The sequence below is a fragment of the Lycium barbarum genome, chromosome 8 (assembly GCF_019175385.1).
Source record: "Lycium barbarum isolate Lr01 chromosome 8, ASM1917538v2, whole genome shotgun sequence".
Lineage (NCBI taxonomy): Eukaryota > Viridiplantae > Streptophyta > Magnoliopsida > Solanales > Solanaceae > Lycium > Lycium barbarum.
In genome coordinates, this window is record NC_083344.1 from 80,722,863 (window position 1) to 80,743,339 (window position 20,477).

The following is a 20,477-nucleotide window of genomic DNA, read 5'->3' on the forward strand; positions in this document are numbered from 1 at the left end:
AAGTTTATTAAGAATTGATTTTTGGAAAACTAAAAAAATAAGTTGTGAAAATAATTACTTTTTGTCATGCGATTTCAACATATGCTTCTCAAGCCACTTTTGATATTCTTGAAGAAACGAAGTATCTAACAGGGCATTGATAGGGTGCTCAACAAATGGGTGTTTTTTCTGATAAATGCAAGGACTGATATTTTTGGCAGAAGAACCCGCTGAGCTGAAATTGGGACAGTAAGGGGACATGTTGTATTTGCTTGGTTTCATTTCTCGGGCAGCCCCTGGATAGACAATGATTTGTGTTTCAGGGTTTGAAAGCTGTGCAGTCTCATCACTTGAGCTTTGACCCGCATTTGGTTGTACAAGAACTTGTTGTCCAGTTTCATCACTTGAACTGTGGCCAATGATCGGTTGTACTCCAACTTGTTGTTCAGTTTCATTAGTTGAACTTTGTCCAGTTGTTGGTTGTACTCCAAGTTGGGTTGTTATCTGAGAATCACGAATCATCCACTGAGGGATCGTTACCCGTTTATCGTCCGGATTCTGAGGGGTCCTTAAACTTGACAAATCAGCTTGATCATCACGTAGTACTAGAGGAGCACTGAGAGGAATAACAGATGCTAAAGGACAGTTGACTAGCAATTCCGCTATCATTTCCTCTGATGCGGTAAATTCAGCATTAGCATTCTCCATATCACCAGATTGCTGAAATAAAAAACAAACAAAAAACGACTGGTGTTTGTCAATTATTGCTTATCAAAACGATATGTGATTGACATTTAAAAGTCAAATTTCAGTACTTACATCAAAATTTAAAGGGATTGATGCTATGGGCACTCCATCTGTTTTTGCATCACTTTTAACTCCCGTTTCTTTATCCACATCAACAACAGAAACCGGATCATTAATTGGCAACCCAACTGCCTCAACCTAAAACAATAAAAACATGGTTCAAATAAATTTACAGGCATCAGTAAAACAAATACACATATAAACATATATAGCACTGCTATAAAAGTTAAAAGTTTCATCTAAATATAGTCAAAATATATGAAAAAAATATCTGAAATATAGTCAACAGAAATCAAAATAAGTAATATTGAACATAATAATCAAAATACAATTAAAATATAGTCAAAATATATATGAAAAACAACTATTAAAATATCAATCCAAAACAAATATAGCACTACTATTATATATAAACACAATCATAACAAATATAGCACAAATAGATACAGCAAATGGGACACACTAAAAAATGACTAGGTGAAAATATATATGTAAATACACTATAGGTAATACTAAACACAAATAATTGCAAGATTTGTACTTTGAAAATATACTGTAAATATAGCAAAGTGAAAGAAAAAATGAGTACGACTGGATGACTCCTCTTCGAGGAAGTTGCACCACCACCTTGATTCTCTTCAGTTGAAACCTTTACTGCACCGCCACTTTGATTGCCTCGAGAAATCCCACCATCAGTATGTAAGTCAGCTTGCAACATTTTGTCTCCGACCTTTAAAATTTTCCAAAAAAAAATATAAAGTTTTCTAATACATATATCAAAATAACTTAATAAGTTAATAATTTTCATTTTTACCATATTGCCATTGACTACGTCGTTGACAATTGATGTCCCTTTATCAAAACGATGACGCTGGCTTTTCTCATGTGAGTTGTATGCGAACATCATATTGATGTGACGGGGCTTTACTATCAGCGACCTTCAAAAAAATATCTTATTAATAAAAAAGGAAACCGGCTTGTTAATGCCTATAATGTATTTATTGAACATAACTTTTAGTTTTGAACTTTACCTTATCTGTTGTTTGATTTCCCTTTAATGCATCTAACAACTTTTTGAAGTTGTTATCCATGTACTCAAACACCTACAGTTTTGAAACACAAAAATAGAATTAGAATTGTTAATTACTTGACACAAGCAATATGAAGTAACAAAACCATATTGAAAACAAAACACCTACTTCTTTCTTGAAAATCTGAATCTCTTCCCTTATCAGTTTAAACTCATTTTTTTCGGGTCCTGTAGGTGCATCTGGTTTCCTTTTCCCTTTTATCCGAGATCCCTTCCGTGATGGTTGTTTCCTAGAAGGAGAAATAGAAACGGGAAACTGTGTCTGTTTCTTGCATCGCGGGGAATCAGAATTGCCACTCCTTTGTTATTGTTTACCACTGGACAGATGCTGTGGTGCGGTACTAAAATCATCGAAATCATCGTCCACCAAATCAGTACCATGTACACAATCAACTCCATGTTTGACGTCTGGTATATCATGTGCAACAGGAGGCAAATTAAGCGTCTCCAACTCATCGGGTGTTGGCACAACTTCCTCAAATCTACAAGACTGTGAACGAAAAAATATAGAAACTACATTACCATATATATCTACATTGGGAACATACTAAAATATGAGGAAAATATAGTCAAAATATATTGATCACAAATGCATTACTTAATAAATATAGTCAAAATATAATCAAAATATACTATGAAAAACAAAAATATGAAAACGGTTAAATAGTAAAGGACACAAACAAATATAACTGTTTAGTTTGTTAAAAATCTGGTTTACCGGGTTTTTGTCGTCTCTGAACATGCCATCCATCAATTTCTTGAATTCTGGTTTTTCTTCCGTAGTCCACCAGTTCAAAACTCTAGGAACTAAATTTCCCGTCTTAACTGCAATGGTGGACGGGACTTTTGAGCAATATTCATACAGCCAAACTTGCATAGCCAGTGACAACCCATGAATCCTATAATATCTCTTAAAATTAGCATATTTCTGCCCGATGCTTACAACCAACTCTCTAAAAGACTCTTTACCCCAAGGATACTCATTATATCTCTCGTCCTCTATAACATCAAAATGGATTCTTGGTATGTTTGTTGAGTTTGGCTCACCACAATGTACCCACGTATTTATGAAATACAATATTGTCATCTTGACTGTGTCCTCTCCTTTATCATCCCAAACTGTCTTGTTGAAACACTCAATAAGCTCGTGTCTTTTAACTGACAGTTGGTTCTCATTATTTATACCAAAATATTCAACCATAAGCCTATTCGGTTGTGAGTTATCATATACAAAATCGTTTTCATCAGAGACACAATCTAACCTAGTGATCAGTGCAAATTCTCTAAGGTCGAAACGCAAAACTTTACCATTTATTTCAATTGTAAAGCACCTATATGTGCTGCCCCTAAGTTCTTTGACCATAAAGCACCGAAAAATCTGTGCTTGTACATCCAATTGCTGCATTCTGAGATATTTACTGAAACAAGTATTCCTGAACATATCCATTTGTGCGTCAATTAGTTTGCCTCTAATATCTTGCATTACATCACCATTCGTGAATCTACACATAGATGGTGCCACAGCAGGGTGCTTGGTAACAAAAAATTTAGATACCTGAAACAACATGCCAAAAAACACATATGATTGACAAAAAACAGTGAACACAATCAGGTAAAAAATGGGTCAACCAAAAATATATACAAATATACAACAAAACAGTGATTGACAATGAAAAAATATAATGTAACCCAACAGTAAATATATATATGAATATACTGAAAATATAATGACATATATTGACTAAATATGTAAATTACAGATCTGTAATAACTGTCAACAAAATATACACAAATATACTTAAATTTTTTTAAAAATTACAGTTATGGTGAAGAACAATAAACACGAATTAACTGAAGAAACATGTGAAAAAAATAACAATACAAAATATACTTTAAATGCACATAAAATATAGATCTGGTTAAGTCACAGATCTGTAATAACTGAACTAAAAAATACAAACGAACTAAATATACTGAAAATACAACATAAATATACCTCTCCATCATCATCCTCATCGACATTATGTTTGGTTTTAGCAATATTTTTGCCCTTAACATTAGCAACATTGTTACCTGCCTTTCTCTTCTTTTGTTTCTCCATTTGAGAAACCTTTTTCACTTTTTCTTGTTGTTTACTCTTGGAATCAACATAATCAGTAGAACGCCTAGGATTGTTAATTTTTTTTGAACGATTCTCAGCATAAGAGCCTGCAATGACAGTTTCATGTTGAGAAATTCCCAAAGAAAAATTAGGAATTGAAAATTCGAGTTCTATACCTCTAGTCCTCATCGAAGTAGAAGCTTTCTTAGCCATATCACTTGAATCTAACAACAAACAACCAAGAACAAACAGTGATAATTAATTATTTAGAGTTGCATTGCTGATTCAAACGAAAACAATAAAAAATAAAAACACCCGAAAATATAGGTTAAATACACGGTGAAACGTAAAAATCAATAAAGAATCTTACATGTTTTGGGAATTAGATTTGAATTATGAGTGAAATTAATGAGTAGTTAATTAGAGATAAACAAGGAAGTTAAACTATTGTAAAACTGATTTGAAATTGGAGTAAATTAAGGGATAGTGGACATAATGACGTGTATTTGGGGGGGGGGGGGGTAGGAGAGAGGGACATTTTTTTGGCTTAAATTTAGGAGTATGGGGAGTTATCAGATGAGTGGTAAAAAAATGGTAGCTATAGGAAGTAAATATGTTATATTTTAGCTACTAAATATAATTATTGTAAAGTTTAGTTATGTTCCATAAATAGGTAATAATATAAGCTATGCCAAGTAAATTTACAACTATTTTCCTCTCTTTGAGATAAAACAATAGCAATATTTAAGCATCAGTTGATACTTTGAATTATAGTTCGATTAACTTAAAGGTGTAAAATATTCTATTGATAATGTATGTAGATTGGACCTAAACAATAATTATTTATTTATTTTTTTATCAAATTTTGATTTGGATAATTCTAATTCAAATTATTAAATTATTTTTACATGTTTAAAACGAAACAAAGTAGAAATTTGATTTTCTATTGAAACGAACAACAACAACAACAAGAAGAACAAGCCCAGTATAATCCCATCATGTGGGGTCTAGGGAGGGTAGAGTGTACGCAGACCTAACCCTCACCTTGAAGGTAAGGCAGCTGTTTCCGAAAGACCCTCGGCTCAAGAGAGGAAAACAAGACAAAAGGTCAGATAGGACCAGTATATCGAAAACAATATGAAAACAAGGAATAACTAAAGCGAGAAAGTCAAGGTAGAACAGTCCGGAAAGAAAGGAGCATTAACTACTATAGATAAATAAGATAACCAAAGTGCAATGACCCAACAAATATAAGCAGCAATCAAATGCAGAAATGAAATGGCAATAAATAAATTAGCAAAACTACAACTGCTATGGTGAAAGGATAAGCCACCTAGCCTTCTATTGAAACGAAGAACAACTATTTTTTAATTTTTGGTAAATATTCTTGGTTTAACTCATTTTACTTGTCATGTTGTCTTTGCACGGTTTTTTAAGGAAACGTCAATTAGAATTAGAATTTGACTAATTTACCTTATTCATTATTTGATCTCCATTTAATATTATTTTTTCTTTTACGACATTAATCTCTTTTCACATTTATTAGAGTAAGAATAAAAATGAAAAAGTAATTAAATTTTATCTTATTTTAAAATATACATATTTTAAGTATATTTATTTTAGTGAACATAAAAAATAAATGACATCGCAAAATAGCAAATACAACAGCTAAATATCTAAATTAGATCTCAGGCTAATATAAGAAAAGAAAGGAAATTGTATGATTTGACTACTTAACCTTTTGAAGAAAAACAATAATATGAGGTCCATGTTTTTTGCTGTACAATAATTTCATTTGCTTCCACTAATGGATTGATACGCATGTGGCAATGAATCCACCATTATTGACTTAATGGGGGTATGATTTTTTAATATGGGGTGCACATTTTCTTTTTTTAATATGGGGTCCATTTTTTTTTTTTTGATATTGCTTAATTTTTTTAATATGGGGTTCATCTTTTTTTTTTTTTACATGAGTTTGGAGATGGTAGATTTCACTTTTTTTTCTTTATATTGCTTGGTGTTTTCAGATTGGGGCCCACCTTATCTTCTTCTTCTTCTTTTTTTTTTTATTTTTTTTTATTTTTTTATTTTTTTAAGGTGATTAACGACACGCATGGATAAAACCCATGCTTCTATATAGTAGTAATGTTCGTCAACATTGGACATTGTTGATTTAGCCATATCACCTCTTGAATGTTGATGTCGAATAGGCTTAGGAGATGTTGACATTGTCGATTTAAGACTTGAACCCATTTTCTCGGTTTTCTCTTCATCTTCTTGCTTAGAATTCTTTCAAGTAAAGGTTAAATACCATTCTTAACATCATATCTATTATTTATTGTAATTTTATTAAATTTTATACATAAATTTATTTTTTGCGTCGAAAATGTTGAGTTTAGATAAATTCGATACGGTAACGGTGGATTCGCCCCTATCCATGGCAGAGAATACTACCTTACACCGATCACTGCCGACTATTTTCGCGTCCTAGCTTATTGAATATGCGTCATTAAGCAAATATTTTTTTGTCATCACATTTTGTAAATTCAAACGTTGCTATTATTTTATGGATATAATATTAATTTTTTATTTATGTGTTATATATATTTTTTAAAAATACATATTGGTCACATTCATATATTGACAGACCGTGTTAATTATTAAGTGTTCAAATATCTTAATAATTAATTATGTATTTCGATTCAAACATCTTAATATTAAAAAAAGGAAAAAGGTGCAAATACATCCCTCAACTTTGCGCTGTAGAGCAGATATACCTCTCGTTTAAAAAGTGGGGCATATATACCTCTGCTGTTAAGCAAATGGTGGAAATATACCCTTTTGACTGACATTTTTTTTTTTTGACCATGCATCTCATTTTTTAATTAAAAAATGTCATGTGATTTTAAAAACATAAGTGTACCCATATTTTTTTTAAAGCCATGTGGTAATTTTTTTTCTCTGGTGGGTCGCGTCTGGTTCGTTTAAAAACATGGGTAGACTTTTTTTTTAAAAGCCATGGAGATATTGTTTAAACGAACTAGACAATCCACTAGAAAAAGCTACTACACATGGCTTAAAAATAAGTCTACTAAAAAAATGGGTAGACTTTTTTTTTTTTAAAGCCACAAAGATATTTTTTTAAACGAACTAGACAACCCACTAGAAAAAGTTGCTACATGGCTTTAAAAAAATAAGTCTACTAAAACAAATGGGTGAATTATTTTTTTTGGATAGAGTTATTTTTTAAAGCCACGTAATGTTTTTTTTATTAACTACATAATTTATTTTAAAAAAATCGTCCGCGAAAAGGATATATTTGCACTATTTGTGTAACTGGCAGAAATATATGTGCACCACTTTATTAACGAGGAGTATATTTGCTCTACATTGCAAAGTTGAGGGATATATTTGCACTTTTAATCTTAAAAAAATAAAAATAAAAAACAAACAAGGCCTAAGCCTGACAACAGGCTGACCTGTTTGAAAAGAACAATTGAAAATGTTAATGAAATTCTCTTGGAAAAAGACAGCATAGCAGTCACAAGTTCCTCACTATTACTCTTAAAATACATTTGACTTGTGCTTGGCAAGGTTGTATTTGTTGCTTTGTGAAGAATGCATGGTGCACGTTTTCTAGACGAGTCTTTTGCTAATCGACAATTAGTAACAGATTTCCCTCGAGTATGGATTTATGTGACATTTTCTAAAACTAGCCTCACATTATCAAAGACCTTTACGAAGTTCCATACTCTGAAAATCTTTAAATCGTTAATAATAAAAAATACTAACGAGTGGGATATCGTGATGATTATTAATTGAATATAATATTCATTGATCTATAAAATTACTTAGGCTATACTAATCGAGTAGATAACTATAAGAATGGATTGGATCGAAATGATTTTTCTATTGAAGCTCTTTATGTCTGTATTAATTTCTGAACGCACGTAATCTCTATAGCCAATTTTTTTTTTCCGCATTTCCGATTCGAAAGAAATGCAGCCATACACTAAAAACACCATTAGACATGTTAAAGATCATACGTTAGTACAAATTCTTTAGCCATTGTTATCTTTTCATCCTTAAATTATGTAACTAAGAGTTGAGACAATTTTGAACACTTTGGACCGCTTAAACTAATATTTGCATTTGTTTAGGATATTCAAAAATTAATATATGTACATAAATACATAAAATCTATCCTATATTTACACTGTAACTTTTTACCGAGGGCATGTGATGTTCTTGTGCGATTTGAAAAATTTATGAAAAATGTCCTATACATGTAAATTTTTCTTCAAAAAGAAGAATATGATACCAATTAGCAATACATCGTCAAAAACTAATAGTGGATACACCGACTAAAATTTCTGAATCCGTAATTGAATACTCTTTAACCAAAGGATGATTATGACGCCTGCTACAAAAATAGAAATCTGTTGTAAATGGCAAAATAGCTAGTGAACCTAAAGTTTAGTTTAATTTAAATTCTATCCCACATTCATGAATATGATTCACAGTACATCATAATTAAATGACATATGCCATTTTAAAGTAAAGAATATTTTCTTTCCCATGTATAGATACTTGTCAGACTTTAATAATGATTCATTTAATATTTGAATGCCTTGATGAGTATGAATTTGAACGTTATTTCCACTAATATATTAAATACAATGCCATCCTCTGCGTAACAACCAATAAATCACTAATTGAGCAATAACTCCATCTGGCATATTTTTCATAAGTCCTGTAGCAGAGCTAGCAAATGGGAATACCGTTCAAAATACAGAACTAAGATTATTGGAATCAAAACTCATTTACTGAAAATAATAGAACAGAAAAAGAGAGTAAACCAGGATAATTGAAACTCCCTCTAGTCCCAAAAAATAATTTTGGAAATTAAATTTATTTCAAAATATTTAATGTTTTAGAAAAAATGTAGAAGTAATTTATAATGGGTTTTTCCAATCTATCCTTACTGATTCAATTAGTGTTAATTAAATGAGACGTTTAAAGGAGAAATAAAGGGTAGTTTAGATAAATATTCTAATGGGAAAGACTATGAAATTATCTTTCTCAAGAAATGTGCGGAAAAAAAATAAAATACAAACACATACTAGCACTCAACGCTTGCACTAAACCAAACAACTGAACCTTAGTAGTTACTCGCTCCATCCCAATTTAATGTTCTTTTCTTTTTAGTCAATCTAAAAAATAATGACATGTTTCTATATTTAGAACAATTTAACTTTAAACTTCCCATTTCGCTTAATGAAATAGTTTGTAATCATAAAAAAATATACGACTTATTTTAGATCACAAGCTTCAAAAGTCTTCCATTTTTCTCTTAAATTTTGTGCCCAGTCAAACACCTTCACATAACTTGGGATAGAGGGAATACAAATTAAAGTGAAAAAGATTATCATCACTTAACCATGGTTAAGGTGATAAAAATGTTTATAAAAAATTTACATCTTGCATTCATTGGTTTAATGTAAACATAACTAAACTTTTACAATAAAAAAATAAAAATGATCTTTGCTTTACTTTTGCAAAACCTTGTCATTAAGTTTTCTCCTATATAAATCGTGTCTCAAATCACATTCTCTCAACTCTTAAAACTATCAACTCACAAGCACTTCACTCCTCACTTCCACCTCTAGCACCTCACAAAGCAAAGAAAACAAAACTTCAAGACAAACAATAACAACACACATACACAAAAACATGTCTAAGTTAAGGTTTTCTTGGTTTTGCATGATGTTTTTCTTGTTAACAAGTTTAGTTCTAGTAAAAGGCGATTATGAATATGATTATGATGATTCATTTGCTCCGGGCGATAATGAAGCTCCAGCACCAGCACCAGCACCGGCACCGTCAAGTGGTGGTGGAGAGAAGAGAGCTTTGGTGCCAGCTTTATTTGCCTTTGGAGACTCTTTGATAGACAGTGGAAACAACAACAAACTTTTCACATTTGCTAAAGCTAATTATTTTCCATATGGAATTGATTTTGGTGGCCCTACTGGACGTTTTTCTAATGGTTACACCATCCTTGATCAGATCGGTAAGTCCTTCCATTCCTCACTTTTTTTTTTGTTTTTGTTTTGGCTGATGTTTTTGTTCTTATTCTTATTGTTGTTATGCTTGATGTTATTGGTGTTATTGTTTGTCTCTTAAATTTTCTTGTTTCTGTGATTTAATGTACATCATTTAACATTTATCACATTTCGTCTCTTTCATTTTTTCAGCTGTTTTTTTGCTAATTCTGGATCACTCTTCCTTTTAGTTTTAGTGTGTTTTCCTTCCGGTCCTTAATCAAAGAAGAAGCGGTGTTTTTTTTTTGGGTCAACCTTTATAAGCTTAAAAATAAAATTTTATTGGGAATATGATTTTGGTCCAACTTAATCTCAAAAGCTAGCTCATTGGGGAAGTTTGTCCAATTTCATATAAAGAGATCATGTACTCTTGTCCAAGTTCATATAAAAAGATCATGTACTCTTTAAACCCCCCGATGTGAGACACTCGACAATTTTAATATGGGGCCCCAACATCGGAAACAATGAATTGGGTAGCCCAAGCTCTGATACCATGTAAAGAATAGATCTTGAATCTAAATTAACCTCAAAAACTACCTCAAAGGAAATAGGATTGTCCAAGTCATATTAAAGAGACCATGTACCCTTTAACCCACCGATGTGGTACTTTTAACAGTATCTATACTTCTTTTCGTTTTTTGGAAACGTGCTGAAACTGAGAATTGTTCAAACGAGCTTTTTTTGCCAGTTTTTCGTATAGCTTTAAACATTATAAATTATCAATTGTTGTAAATTATAGTCTCTTTTATGTACTTTTCAAATATGTAAATTTTATTTTAATGTTTAACCCTCAAAATCTAAACGATGTCACATAAATTGATATGAGCAAAATATATCGTTTCCGGTTTTCTCCCTGAATTATGATTTATGTCTTGCTTATTTATGGATTTTCAAAGATCATAGACCAACTAATTTCTGAACGTCAAAATGATATAGGACTACTATACAAAAACACGGAAAAAGCACCTAAATAGGAGAGATGAATTTGAAATAGGTCATATATGAATTATGAACTATAAGTGTCAATTTTAGGCATGTTATTATTATTATTTTTTGACACGAAAATGTGTTTCTCTAAGTGATAGAAAGGTTCTATATTCTACGGAAAACATGTGCTTCAATTTGTTTGTTTTAGTTACTATTTGGATAGTCAAAGGATAATTTCTTCGATCATAAAATTTTCAAATATCTTCTAAATATTTTGAATTGTTAGCTATTGTGACATATAATACTTTTTATGTAGTTTTTAAATATGCAAATTTTATTTTGAAAATATTGAAGATTCTATATCCGAATTCACACGGAACGTTAGTTCTAGCCAAACAAATTGAAGCAAAGGGAGTATTAGAAAAAAAGAGCCAGCTATGCATTCGCGGAAAACTTATCTGCAATCATTATTTTAGATCAGTTCATATTAATTTGTCAAAGTTAAATCATAAATTACTTGGAAGATATACACCAATTAACTTTAATTAAGTGATAAATATTTATATGAAAACAATTATCATGCATTTATTGTTTGGTTATGTTGACTTAGCGAGCATAAGGCAAATATAAGATTCATAATTTGATATTCAAAATGTATTGACTATTTTTTTCACTTTATTTAAGACCAATGGTAATTAATGCATAATCCAAGTCTTAGAAAATCACATCAGATTTCACATAAGAGCTCTCCCATTTACATTTACAATTAGTGGTGGAGAAGTCCATGGTTCTTCTCTCCCCTTATAGACGATCATATGAAGTTAATTAAACTTTATTTGACTCATTGACTCAAAAGTTCAGTCTCAAGTACTCAATATCTTGATTATCCGATATTAATCGTTACGGGATGTGGATCCAATGTTTTATATTGGTACTTAATTTTAGTGATGTTCTTTTGTGACAATAAGTTCATACTTAGTCTAATAATGGTGATGTTCGAGCTAATTTGTGGGAACATCAATTAATTTATCGAATACATACATGCTACTTCTTGCCTGAAGTTTGGATTCGAATTTTGGTTCTCATAATTGTTTTTCCATACTCTTCGATCGCTAAGCCACTGTTAAGAGATTAGTATTCCCTCCGTCCCATAATAAGTGTCACTTTAGCTAAAAACACGCATATTAAGAAATTAATAATGCAATGCGAAGTTTACTAAATTACCCTATGTGATAAAAATAAATTACTTTTTTCTCTTTATTAGAGCATGTCAGAGCATGCACAAGTAGTAATATTTTTGACATTGGGAATCAAACAATACCAACTTACTATGTGGCTTGTCCAGTAATCATTTAGATGTTACTTTAACTTGTCATTTTTTGTCTAAGGGTAGAATTGAAAAAAATTAGTTAATTTATGTCTTGATTTCCTAAGGTGACACTTATTATGGGACGAAGGGAGTATATGTGTAGGGCTTAATTGAAGCATTCTCACTGGTGCGATAAAAAAGTATTTACAGAATTTTATATTTATGAGTTATATAAAGGTAAATATGTCTGATATACATCAATAATTAGAAGTTAGAATCAATTGATAGTGTAACATATTTTTACTTTGTCTGTAATCTTTAATCACTTGAGTTAGACATGCGTAACGTTTTCTTAAAATTGTATGAAAACTTGCAGCTGACCTTCTCGGATTGCCTCTGCTTCCACCATATTCAGAGCCCTTCAACGTCGATAAAATGCGTTACGGAGTGAACTATGCCTCTGCTGCTGCTGGTATCCTTGATATTACGGGCTTTCACTTTGTAAGTATGTATATTCATCTTATTATTTTCCATACAGGGCATTATAAGAAAACATTAAAGTTATACATGTATACTTATTGAAAATATAAAGATTCTTTTTACAACATCAGTGTAATAAGTTCATCATAGAGAGATTTACTGGTTTTCTTATAAAAAACCTGAAGGTGTAAATATTTCTATACTGTTAGTTCATAGAATTTAAATCCAAATGGTTAAACCACTGTGATGTCAATCTGTAATTAGATCTATTTGTTGAAAACAAAGTTGAAATTGAATTTTGTTTCAACTAATAACAAAAGAGTTAATGGTCAAAAACACACCTAAACTATCAGTTTTTTGCGAGTTTCACACTTGAACTATCAGTTGTTTCCTTTTCCTACCTGAATTATCACCATCTATGTGTTAAAACACACCTAGTTGTGTATATGATAATTCAGGTACAAAAAGGAACAACTGATAGTTGGCCTAGTTAACTGCGAGACGTGTTTTTGACCATTATCTAATTATGACTAAAAATAATTTTGTTAGAGCTTTCTTCTTTTTCAGGTGGAGAGAATTCCATTCAGTTATCAAATCAAAAACTTTGAAAACACATTGGTGAGTTTGGTAAAAAATTTGAGTGCATCAGTTGTGAAAGAGGCAATCCCCAAGTGTATGTTCTATGTGGGGATGGGCAGCAATGACTACCTCAATAATTATATTATGCCTGCTTACTTTAGTCAAGATCAATACTCTCCTCAAAAGTTTGCTGAATTACTCATTCATCAGTACAAAACTCAATTGACAGTAAGTCACCCTTCCCCATCCCTTTTTGATTTCGAATCATTAACACTTTTGTAAATTTTGAAATTAAGGATTCATATACTTCCTACACGCTCTAAATTGTTTTTTCTCTTAACTATGCGCTATTTCTAATTCTACTCTATATCATAGTCCCCCGGGTTTTTAATTCTAATAAATTTGGCCGTTGAAGCATCATTTAATTTAAGATAAGCTTTTTATTTGGTTGAAATTTAACTTGAGCACCTCTACATAGTGGAGCAATAAATGCTCACGTGATGTGAGTGAAGGCTCTCCCTATAGGTTTTACACTTCTATCCCATGATTTAAGCTTTTTCGGTCTTTGAAATTTACTGGAAATACTAATATGATTTGAACTCCATTTTTATGAATTTTATCCTTCAACTTCGTTATAAAGTAGGTAGCTTAGACTATTAAATTATGTATATCTTCGTTGAGGTTTGATGTATACAATGTACCGGCAGTAGAGCGTTTACTCAATTCCTTTTATTGAAAAATTATACTGTGTATATAAATAAAAAATGCTATTGATTTATGTTTGAGTTTCAAAAGTTTGCGCTTTAACATATTTTGGATTCTTTTAGTGAAATTTTTGTTTTGGCCATTGTGTACATGCAACTTCAAGATCAAGATAGAGAGGTAGATTAATATGAAATGACAAGTTTATTTTATCCTAAAGAATTTACTTGTTACTATATGCAGAAATTGTACGCTCTTGGAGCTCGAAAAATTATAATTTCTGGGATTGGACAAATGGGTTGTATCCCAAGCATGCTAGCAGAAAGTACAGATGGTCAATGCTCAGATTTAGTAAATAAAATGGTCCATCCATTCAATGCCAAACTAAAGACAATGGTCATGAAACTCAACAAGGATCTGTCTGGTGCCCACTTTATTTACCTTGACATGGAAAATATGTTCATGGATATCATTAATAACCACAAATCCTATGGTATGCCTCATTAATTTCCCTTTTTATCTTAGTAAGTTCCATTTTATATATGAAAAAACATTTTTAAGAAAAATATTCCTCTTTAGCTAAATAAACTCCATCCTATATTGACACTTCGGGCGTCTTAATTACTTTTCCCGTCCCAATTTGTGTGACACTATTTCTGTTTTAGTCAATCCAAAAAAGAATAACTTATCCAATAGTCTTTCTGTCCTGACGAAATTTTAGAAGTAATTAATCTGCCCGAGTGGAATAGAGTAGTTGTATTAAAATAGCAAAGTAGAGGTAGATAGATAGAGGACAAATAACTATAACTTCTATATGAATGATCCTTTTTTTTTTTTTGTGACAGGGTTCAGTGTGATAGATCGTGGGTGCTGTGGCCTAGGGAAAAACAAAGGGGAAGTAACTTGTCTTCCATTCCAAACACCATGTCCAAACAGAAATGAGTACTTATTTTGGGATGCATATCACCCCACATCTGCAGTCAACCTCTTGCTTGGGAGTATGGCTTTCTATGGAGGTCCAAATTTTACTTATCCTATAAATATTGAGCAGCTTGCTGGTCTCTCAGATTGAAGGATATGGAATGTAATAGTAGTCATTTTTTAGTGTATCTAGAAAAGAAGGCCTTAGAAAATAGTAGGGAACTTCTTGATTACATGGTCTTCCTTGCTATGGATGGTAATTTACATATGTTAGCAGTGGACTATTATAATCTATAATAACTTTGATGGACTCTCGTTAGAACCCTCCTCGAATACCTTGCATCTTATGTAATAGTACTCAATGCGTTAATCATCTATTATTCTTTTTTACCAAATAAATTTCTATTAATATTAGTTAGCGCAAAAGTTTTACTTTCAATGTGATACAAAACTTACTAGTGACTAAAAGTAATACTTAAGTAAAAGCAGTTAAGTTGAGCAATTCATACCACAGATTCTGCAATGATCTTCAAGAGATTGCTAGAAAAGAACTCTAGAGAGAAAATTATTGCATCTGGCTGAGATGAAATGTAAATGCATAAAGCTAAGATATTATTAATGAGCCGTAGTTTATATATACAGCCACTCTTAGTTTTTTTTTTTTTTTAACTATATAGGAGAGTGAGGTTTAGACAATGGATCACAAGTCTGCTATTAGTCTATACAAATCAAATTCAGGGTATTTTTGACTTTTAACAGCATTAAGCAACGTGTCGTTAACGTGAACCACCAGCACATCCATCGGATTTACATCGCCTCACAATCTCAGTTTCTCACTTCAAAACCAATGTTAACCCTTTCTCTCTCCAAAAAAATGGCATCTTCTCCGGTACTAACTGCTCCATCATCGACGCCCCTATCAACTTCTCCACCGTTTATCAAATACCGCGTCGTTTCCTCTCGGCCTTTCGATTTTGATTTTGATCGGACAGTTGAAAAAGGTGCTGAGGTGGCAAAAATTCAACAGATAAACATGACGGCGCGGCGCCGGCGATGGGGAAGAAGCTAATCTCCATTCATAAGTCATGAAATTTTGTGACGAAAATTATTTAATCTAATAATCCAGTACGGTGATTTCCACTTGAAGAATGCTGTTTGTGCGTTTTTCATGGAGATAAATTGAAATTTGTAAATGAAAGGACTAAGTAGGGCTTCCGAGAATCCTATTTGTGTACTTACTGTTTTCAAAAAATGGAGAATACTGCGAAGCAGAGGAATTTGGTTACTGTATAAGGAAAGAGTCTTGGCCGTTGAGTAAACTCCCGAAGGACGCTGCCGTCGGTGACCAGAAGTCACGGGTACAGGTATATATTCCCTTCTGATATTAAAATTTGAGTTTTGATTGTAAGTCCTTTTGCTCATTATTGCCCTGTCTCAGCTTTTCTTCTTTAGTTTCTTTGGTCATTAGCTATTATCTTATTTCTAGATTTCTCCATCTGCTTTTTGATTTTGGCATTTTTAAACCTATGAGTTTTTCTAAGTTTGCTTATATGTAGTATTATGAAATACATGTGTAGTACCAGTATATGGATGAAGCAAGAAAGTGTTTGGTTTAGTGATCTGTTGAAGCTTAAGGGAAAAGAGATTTGAGTTTTATGAATCCTGCATATTATTCTAAAGTTCAGTTTAACTATGGATATGGTATGTTGAATCTCTTTTTTCCCAGCTGAGTGGAAAATATGGTATTGAATGAGATTTCGCTTATCTTGCCGAACAAAATTAGCTTACCGAAGGAGATAAATGAAGGGCTTATTCTTGACTATGAGTTTCAGAAATGGTTATAACTCATTCCACCATTATCAACGAATAAATTGGGAGGACGATTTAGAAGTTCTTGAACCACAAGTAATGGCTAACCTCATTTTGAAAAGCAATTTGCTTTAACTGTTAAAATGAAGTGTAAAGTTTGTTTGAAATTACTTTATAGAGATGAAAACTAAAAATGTCATATAAAGTGGTGGAACCAAAGCGGTATAAGTGCTTATATGAAAATTACTAAATAAAATACAGGAGGCCCTTCGTGTGATTATTTTCTTCTATACAAAGTGATTAATCATAGCAGATTGTTTCCTCTTCATGATTACACCATCTTTATTTGTATCCCTATATCTAAGGACTTAAGATATTCTTGTTTTTCAGTCTCTGAATGTCAATGATGTCTTGGGTACAACAACTTGGAGAGAGAGAGAGAGAGAGAGAGGGGCTTATATTTAGAGCACGGTTCTTGACATTTAATTGCTTACTGCATTGGCTCATAAAATTAGGTGTATGTCAGTCTGGAATATGGATCTTGCGGTATATATTAAAAAAAATGGATGTCTTCAGAGTATAAATGCTTCAGCTTGACTAGGTACAAAGCTTTCCAGTTCGTTTAATAATTGTTTTGGTGCTAATTCTCAACTCCTATATATCCTGACCCTAAAATTCGTCTTTTGATTTCCTTATTATGAACATCTTATTTGAAAGTGCCGTAGGGTGAAATGGAAGCTTCATTATTCTCAAAAGTTGGGATCAACATAATTCATTATATTCTGTCTTCTCTCAGTTTCTCAATTGTTTTCTTATGTTTCTGTATGATCTCTACTTCTCTATGAAGGCAAGGTATTAGGGTAGTTCCTAATCTTGATGAAGTTCGTATTGGTAATGGTTCTGGGATTAGGTCTACCTTACTATTTTAGTTTTCCTTGGAGCCAAGTTGCTTTTGCTTCTGACCAAAGTTAAGTTTATACTAACCAGATGGATATGAATATATTTTCCTAACAATGCTTACCTTCGAGGGAGGCATGGACCGCATCTCAAGCTATATGTATTTATATACAAAATTCGGAAAACCTATGTATAAAATGCTTAAGCACCAAGTGATTGATGTGCAGGCCATTGTGAAGGAACTGAGGGAGATGTACGTGAGTGGGAAGACGAAGGAGTACGCGTGGAGAGTGTCACAGTTGAAAGCTCTGTTTAAGATTGTTGAGTTTTGCGTGAAGGAGCGTCGCGAGCATCTGACATGTCTAAGACTGAACTTGATTGTTCCAGAGGTTTATCACTCTTCTACTTTCGATCATCTATGCTTTCGTTACGTGTAAATTATGTACACATAATTTCGGGGATAACAAGGAAGAATGAATTGCATAATTGATTATATGCATCTATAATTTTTAGATAGATATTTATATTATCAGTTTGGTTCAGTTATTTCGGGAATCATTGAATATTGTATACTATGAAGAGAAGCAACAGATTTAATTACAAAGCTTAAGTACTATTAATGTGTCTGTGCAAATCAGGGTCTTCCTATTGGAGGAATTATTCAGCTCAATATATTACAATTGATGTTCCTGAATAATGAAAATGCATGAATTAGTAGCATCTCATTAAGATAATGAACGAGAGAGCACGCACATTTAAATATAAGTGCTTCCACAGTTACACTTCCATTCCAAATAATCTGTACTTCCCATGGAAACTGATTAGTTATTTTTTTGGAAGTGTTGGTGGCAATGGACAGAAGAAATGGATGGCGTGAAAGAAGAGGTAGGTAAGAGAAGTTATATAGTGAGTAAAGGTGCCATATAAATTGTGTACAAAGATGTACGACAGATGCATGACGGAGCTGAATTATTTTACTTGCTCGAGCTTATCCATGGTAAGTCTCCTGTCACTTTTATATTTCTCACATCTCTCGAATGGTGCTTAGGTTCTAATACAATTTTTGAATTGCAACGTCTTGCGGAACTTATCTTTGTTGTGAAGTTTCTTCAGGTTACCTCCTTTGGCCTAACATATGTCTCATTCTTAAATTGTTGTAGACCATTTGAAGAAGCAACTCCTCCACAAATAGTCCACAACTTTAAGTGTGCTGATGAATTAGTGTTGTATGGATATATATAGAGTATGAGCAGAGTTCGACATGTTAAATGCATAGACTCTGATGTTTTTTTTTTTTGGATCTGTACAATAATTTGAAATTATTTATTGGGTCCGTATAATGTTGCTTTCTATGTTTTATTTATCATTTATGTGCTTGTGAAATCATAAAAAAAAATCATAAAAATCGGACTATTACTTCTTTTTAAATTGTTGGGCCCGTGCATAGCATGGGCATCGAACATCTAGTCTAAAATACTGGCTAGCAATATTCTAACAAACTATCTACTCCTCCAACTAACTGCTAGCCTAAGCAATAATTAGTTGACTAACTAGTTACAGTTATACCTAACTAATCACAACGAACTTCTCAGCTCAAGTTACACTATCTCCATCACTCCCCTCAAGCTGGAAGGTGGGAGAAAATCAACACTCCTAGCTTGGAAACCAAATGTTCATGTTGTGATCTTAACAAAGAATTAGTCGAGATATCTGCTTGTTGCTCCTTGGTGCCAATTATGTGCTGCGTCCTTATCAATCCTTCCGCAATGACAATCTATATCAATGTGTTTCGTTCTCTCATAATATATAAGATTTGTTGATATTTGAATGGCTTTGCTATCACAATACATATCAATAAGCTTGACTTCTACTCCTAGTTCTTTAAACAATGCTGTCAACCATACCAGCTTAACCACTATCCTTGTTATCCTCTTGTACTCTTCTTCTGTAGAGCTCCTTGATGTTGTATTCTACTTTTGGATTTCTACAATACGAGAGACTATCCATGTTTGATGATGAAGCCTATAACGGATCTTCTTATTTATAGGCATAAAGCCTAATCTGCATCACAAAATGCAATCAAAGTTTTACTCCATGTTGAAATGTTGTGGTCTCAATAATAGTTTGAAGCTTAAATGAAGTTTTGATGATTGAAATTTTTTGTACAAGAGACAATCAAGTACGAGGAAGAATGAAGGAAGATGGAAAAAGAACCAAATCCTTAACAGATCTCCAAAAGGAAATGGTAAAGCAGTCACAACTGAAGAGAAATTGCTTAGAGGAACTGGTCCTTTAGAAGAACAACCGGAGATTGGAAGAAGAAGCAATCTTGTGCAGACTTGGAGAATTGAAAGTTTTTGACTCATTCCTACTTGACAAGGAATTGCAGTTCAACATATGAAAATATTATCATAAATTGAACACATGAAATTAGCATGAAAATAGGAACAAGGTTTGCCGAATACGTGTGAAGTAGGAAAGAAAAACATTCAAGTCAAACAAGAGTTGATTTCGTACAATTAATGGAACCAAGTCTTGGATGGATTTGGATAAGTGAAGGCGGTCATTCACTCCTATAAAGGCAGCACGTCAAGAAGCTTTGGAGCTTGACCACAACCAAAGAGATAGATTGCTAGAGTGAGAGCAGAGTCAAAACCAAGAGTCTCAAAGAAATCAACTACGACAACTTCAAAGAACCTGTTCCTATCAAGATTTATCATTCTGTTCTTGAGTTGTAATAGTTAGGTTTTTGGGGCAGGGACTGTTTGAAAT

The 20,477-nt window shown here is 32.4% G+C and overlaps 1 protein-coding gene and 1 long non-coding RNA gene across 2 annotated transcripts; both read left to right on the top strand.

The window, feature by feature from the left end:
* The first annotated feature begins 9,564 nt into the window (after positions 1-9,564).
* On the top strand, positions 9,565-15,413 carry LOC132606231 (GDSL esterase/lipase At1g71691-like). Its single transcript, XM_060319635.1, has 5 exons — positions 9,565-10,050; positions 12,694-12,818; positions 13,365-13,604; positions 14,322-14,571; positions 14,924-15,413. Exons 1-5 carry the CDS (start codon positions 9,714-9,716, stop codon positions 15,148-15,150), a joined length of 1,179 nt encoding a protein of 392 aa, XP_060175618.1. The 5' UTR covers positions 9,565-9,713; the 3' UTR covers positions 15,151-15,413.
* A 352-nt stretch (positions 15,414-15,765) lies between these two features.
* On the top strand, positions 15,766-19,068 carry LOC132606232 (uncharacterized). Its single transcript, XR_009569645.1, has 4 exons — positions 15,766-16,363; positions 17,933-18,094; positions 18,546-18,702; positions 18,866-19,068. It is a non-coding gene; the product is annotated as an uncharacterized LOC132606232 (long non-coding RNA).
* Positions 19,069-20,477: the final 1,409 nt, after the last annotated feature.

Coding starts and splice junctions, on each gene's coding strand:
- LOC132606231 (XM_060319635.1), top strand. CDS start 9,714: ATGTCTAAGTTAAGGTTTTCTTGGTTTTGCATGATGTTTTTCTTGTTA. Junction 10,051..12,693: donor CACCATCCTTGATCAGATCG/GTAAGTCCTTCC, acceptor GAAAACTTGCAG/CTGACCTTCTCGGATTGCCT. Junction 12,819..13,364: donor ATATTACGGGCTTTCACTTT/GTAAGTATGTAT, acceptor CTTCTTTTTCAG/GTGGAGAGAATTCCATTCAG.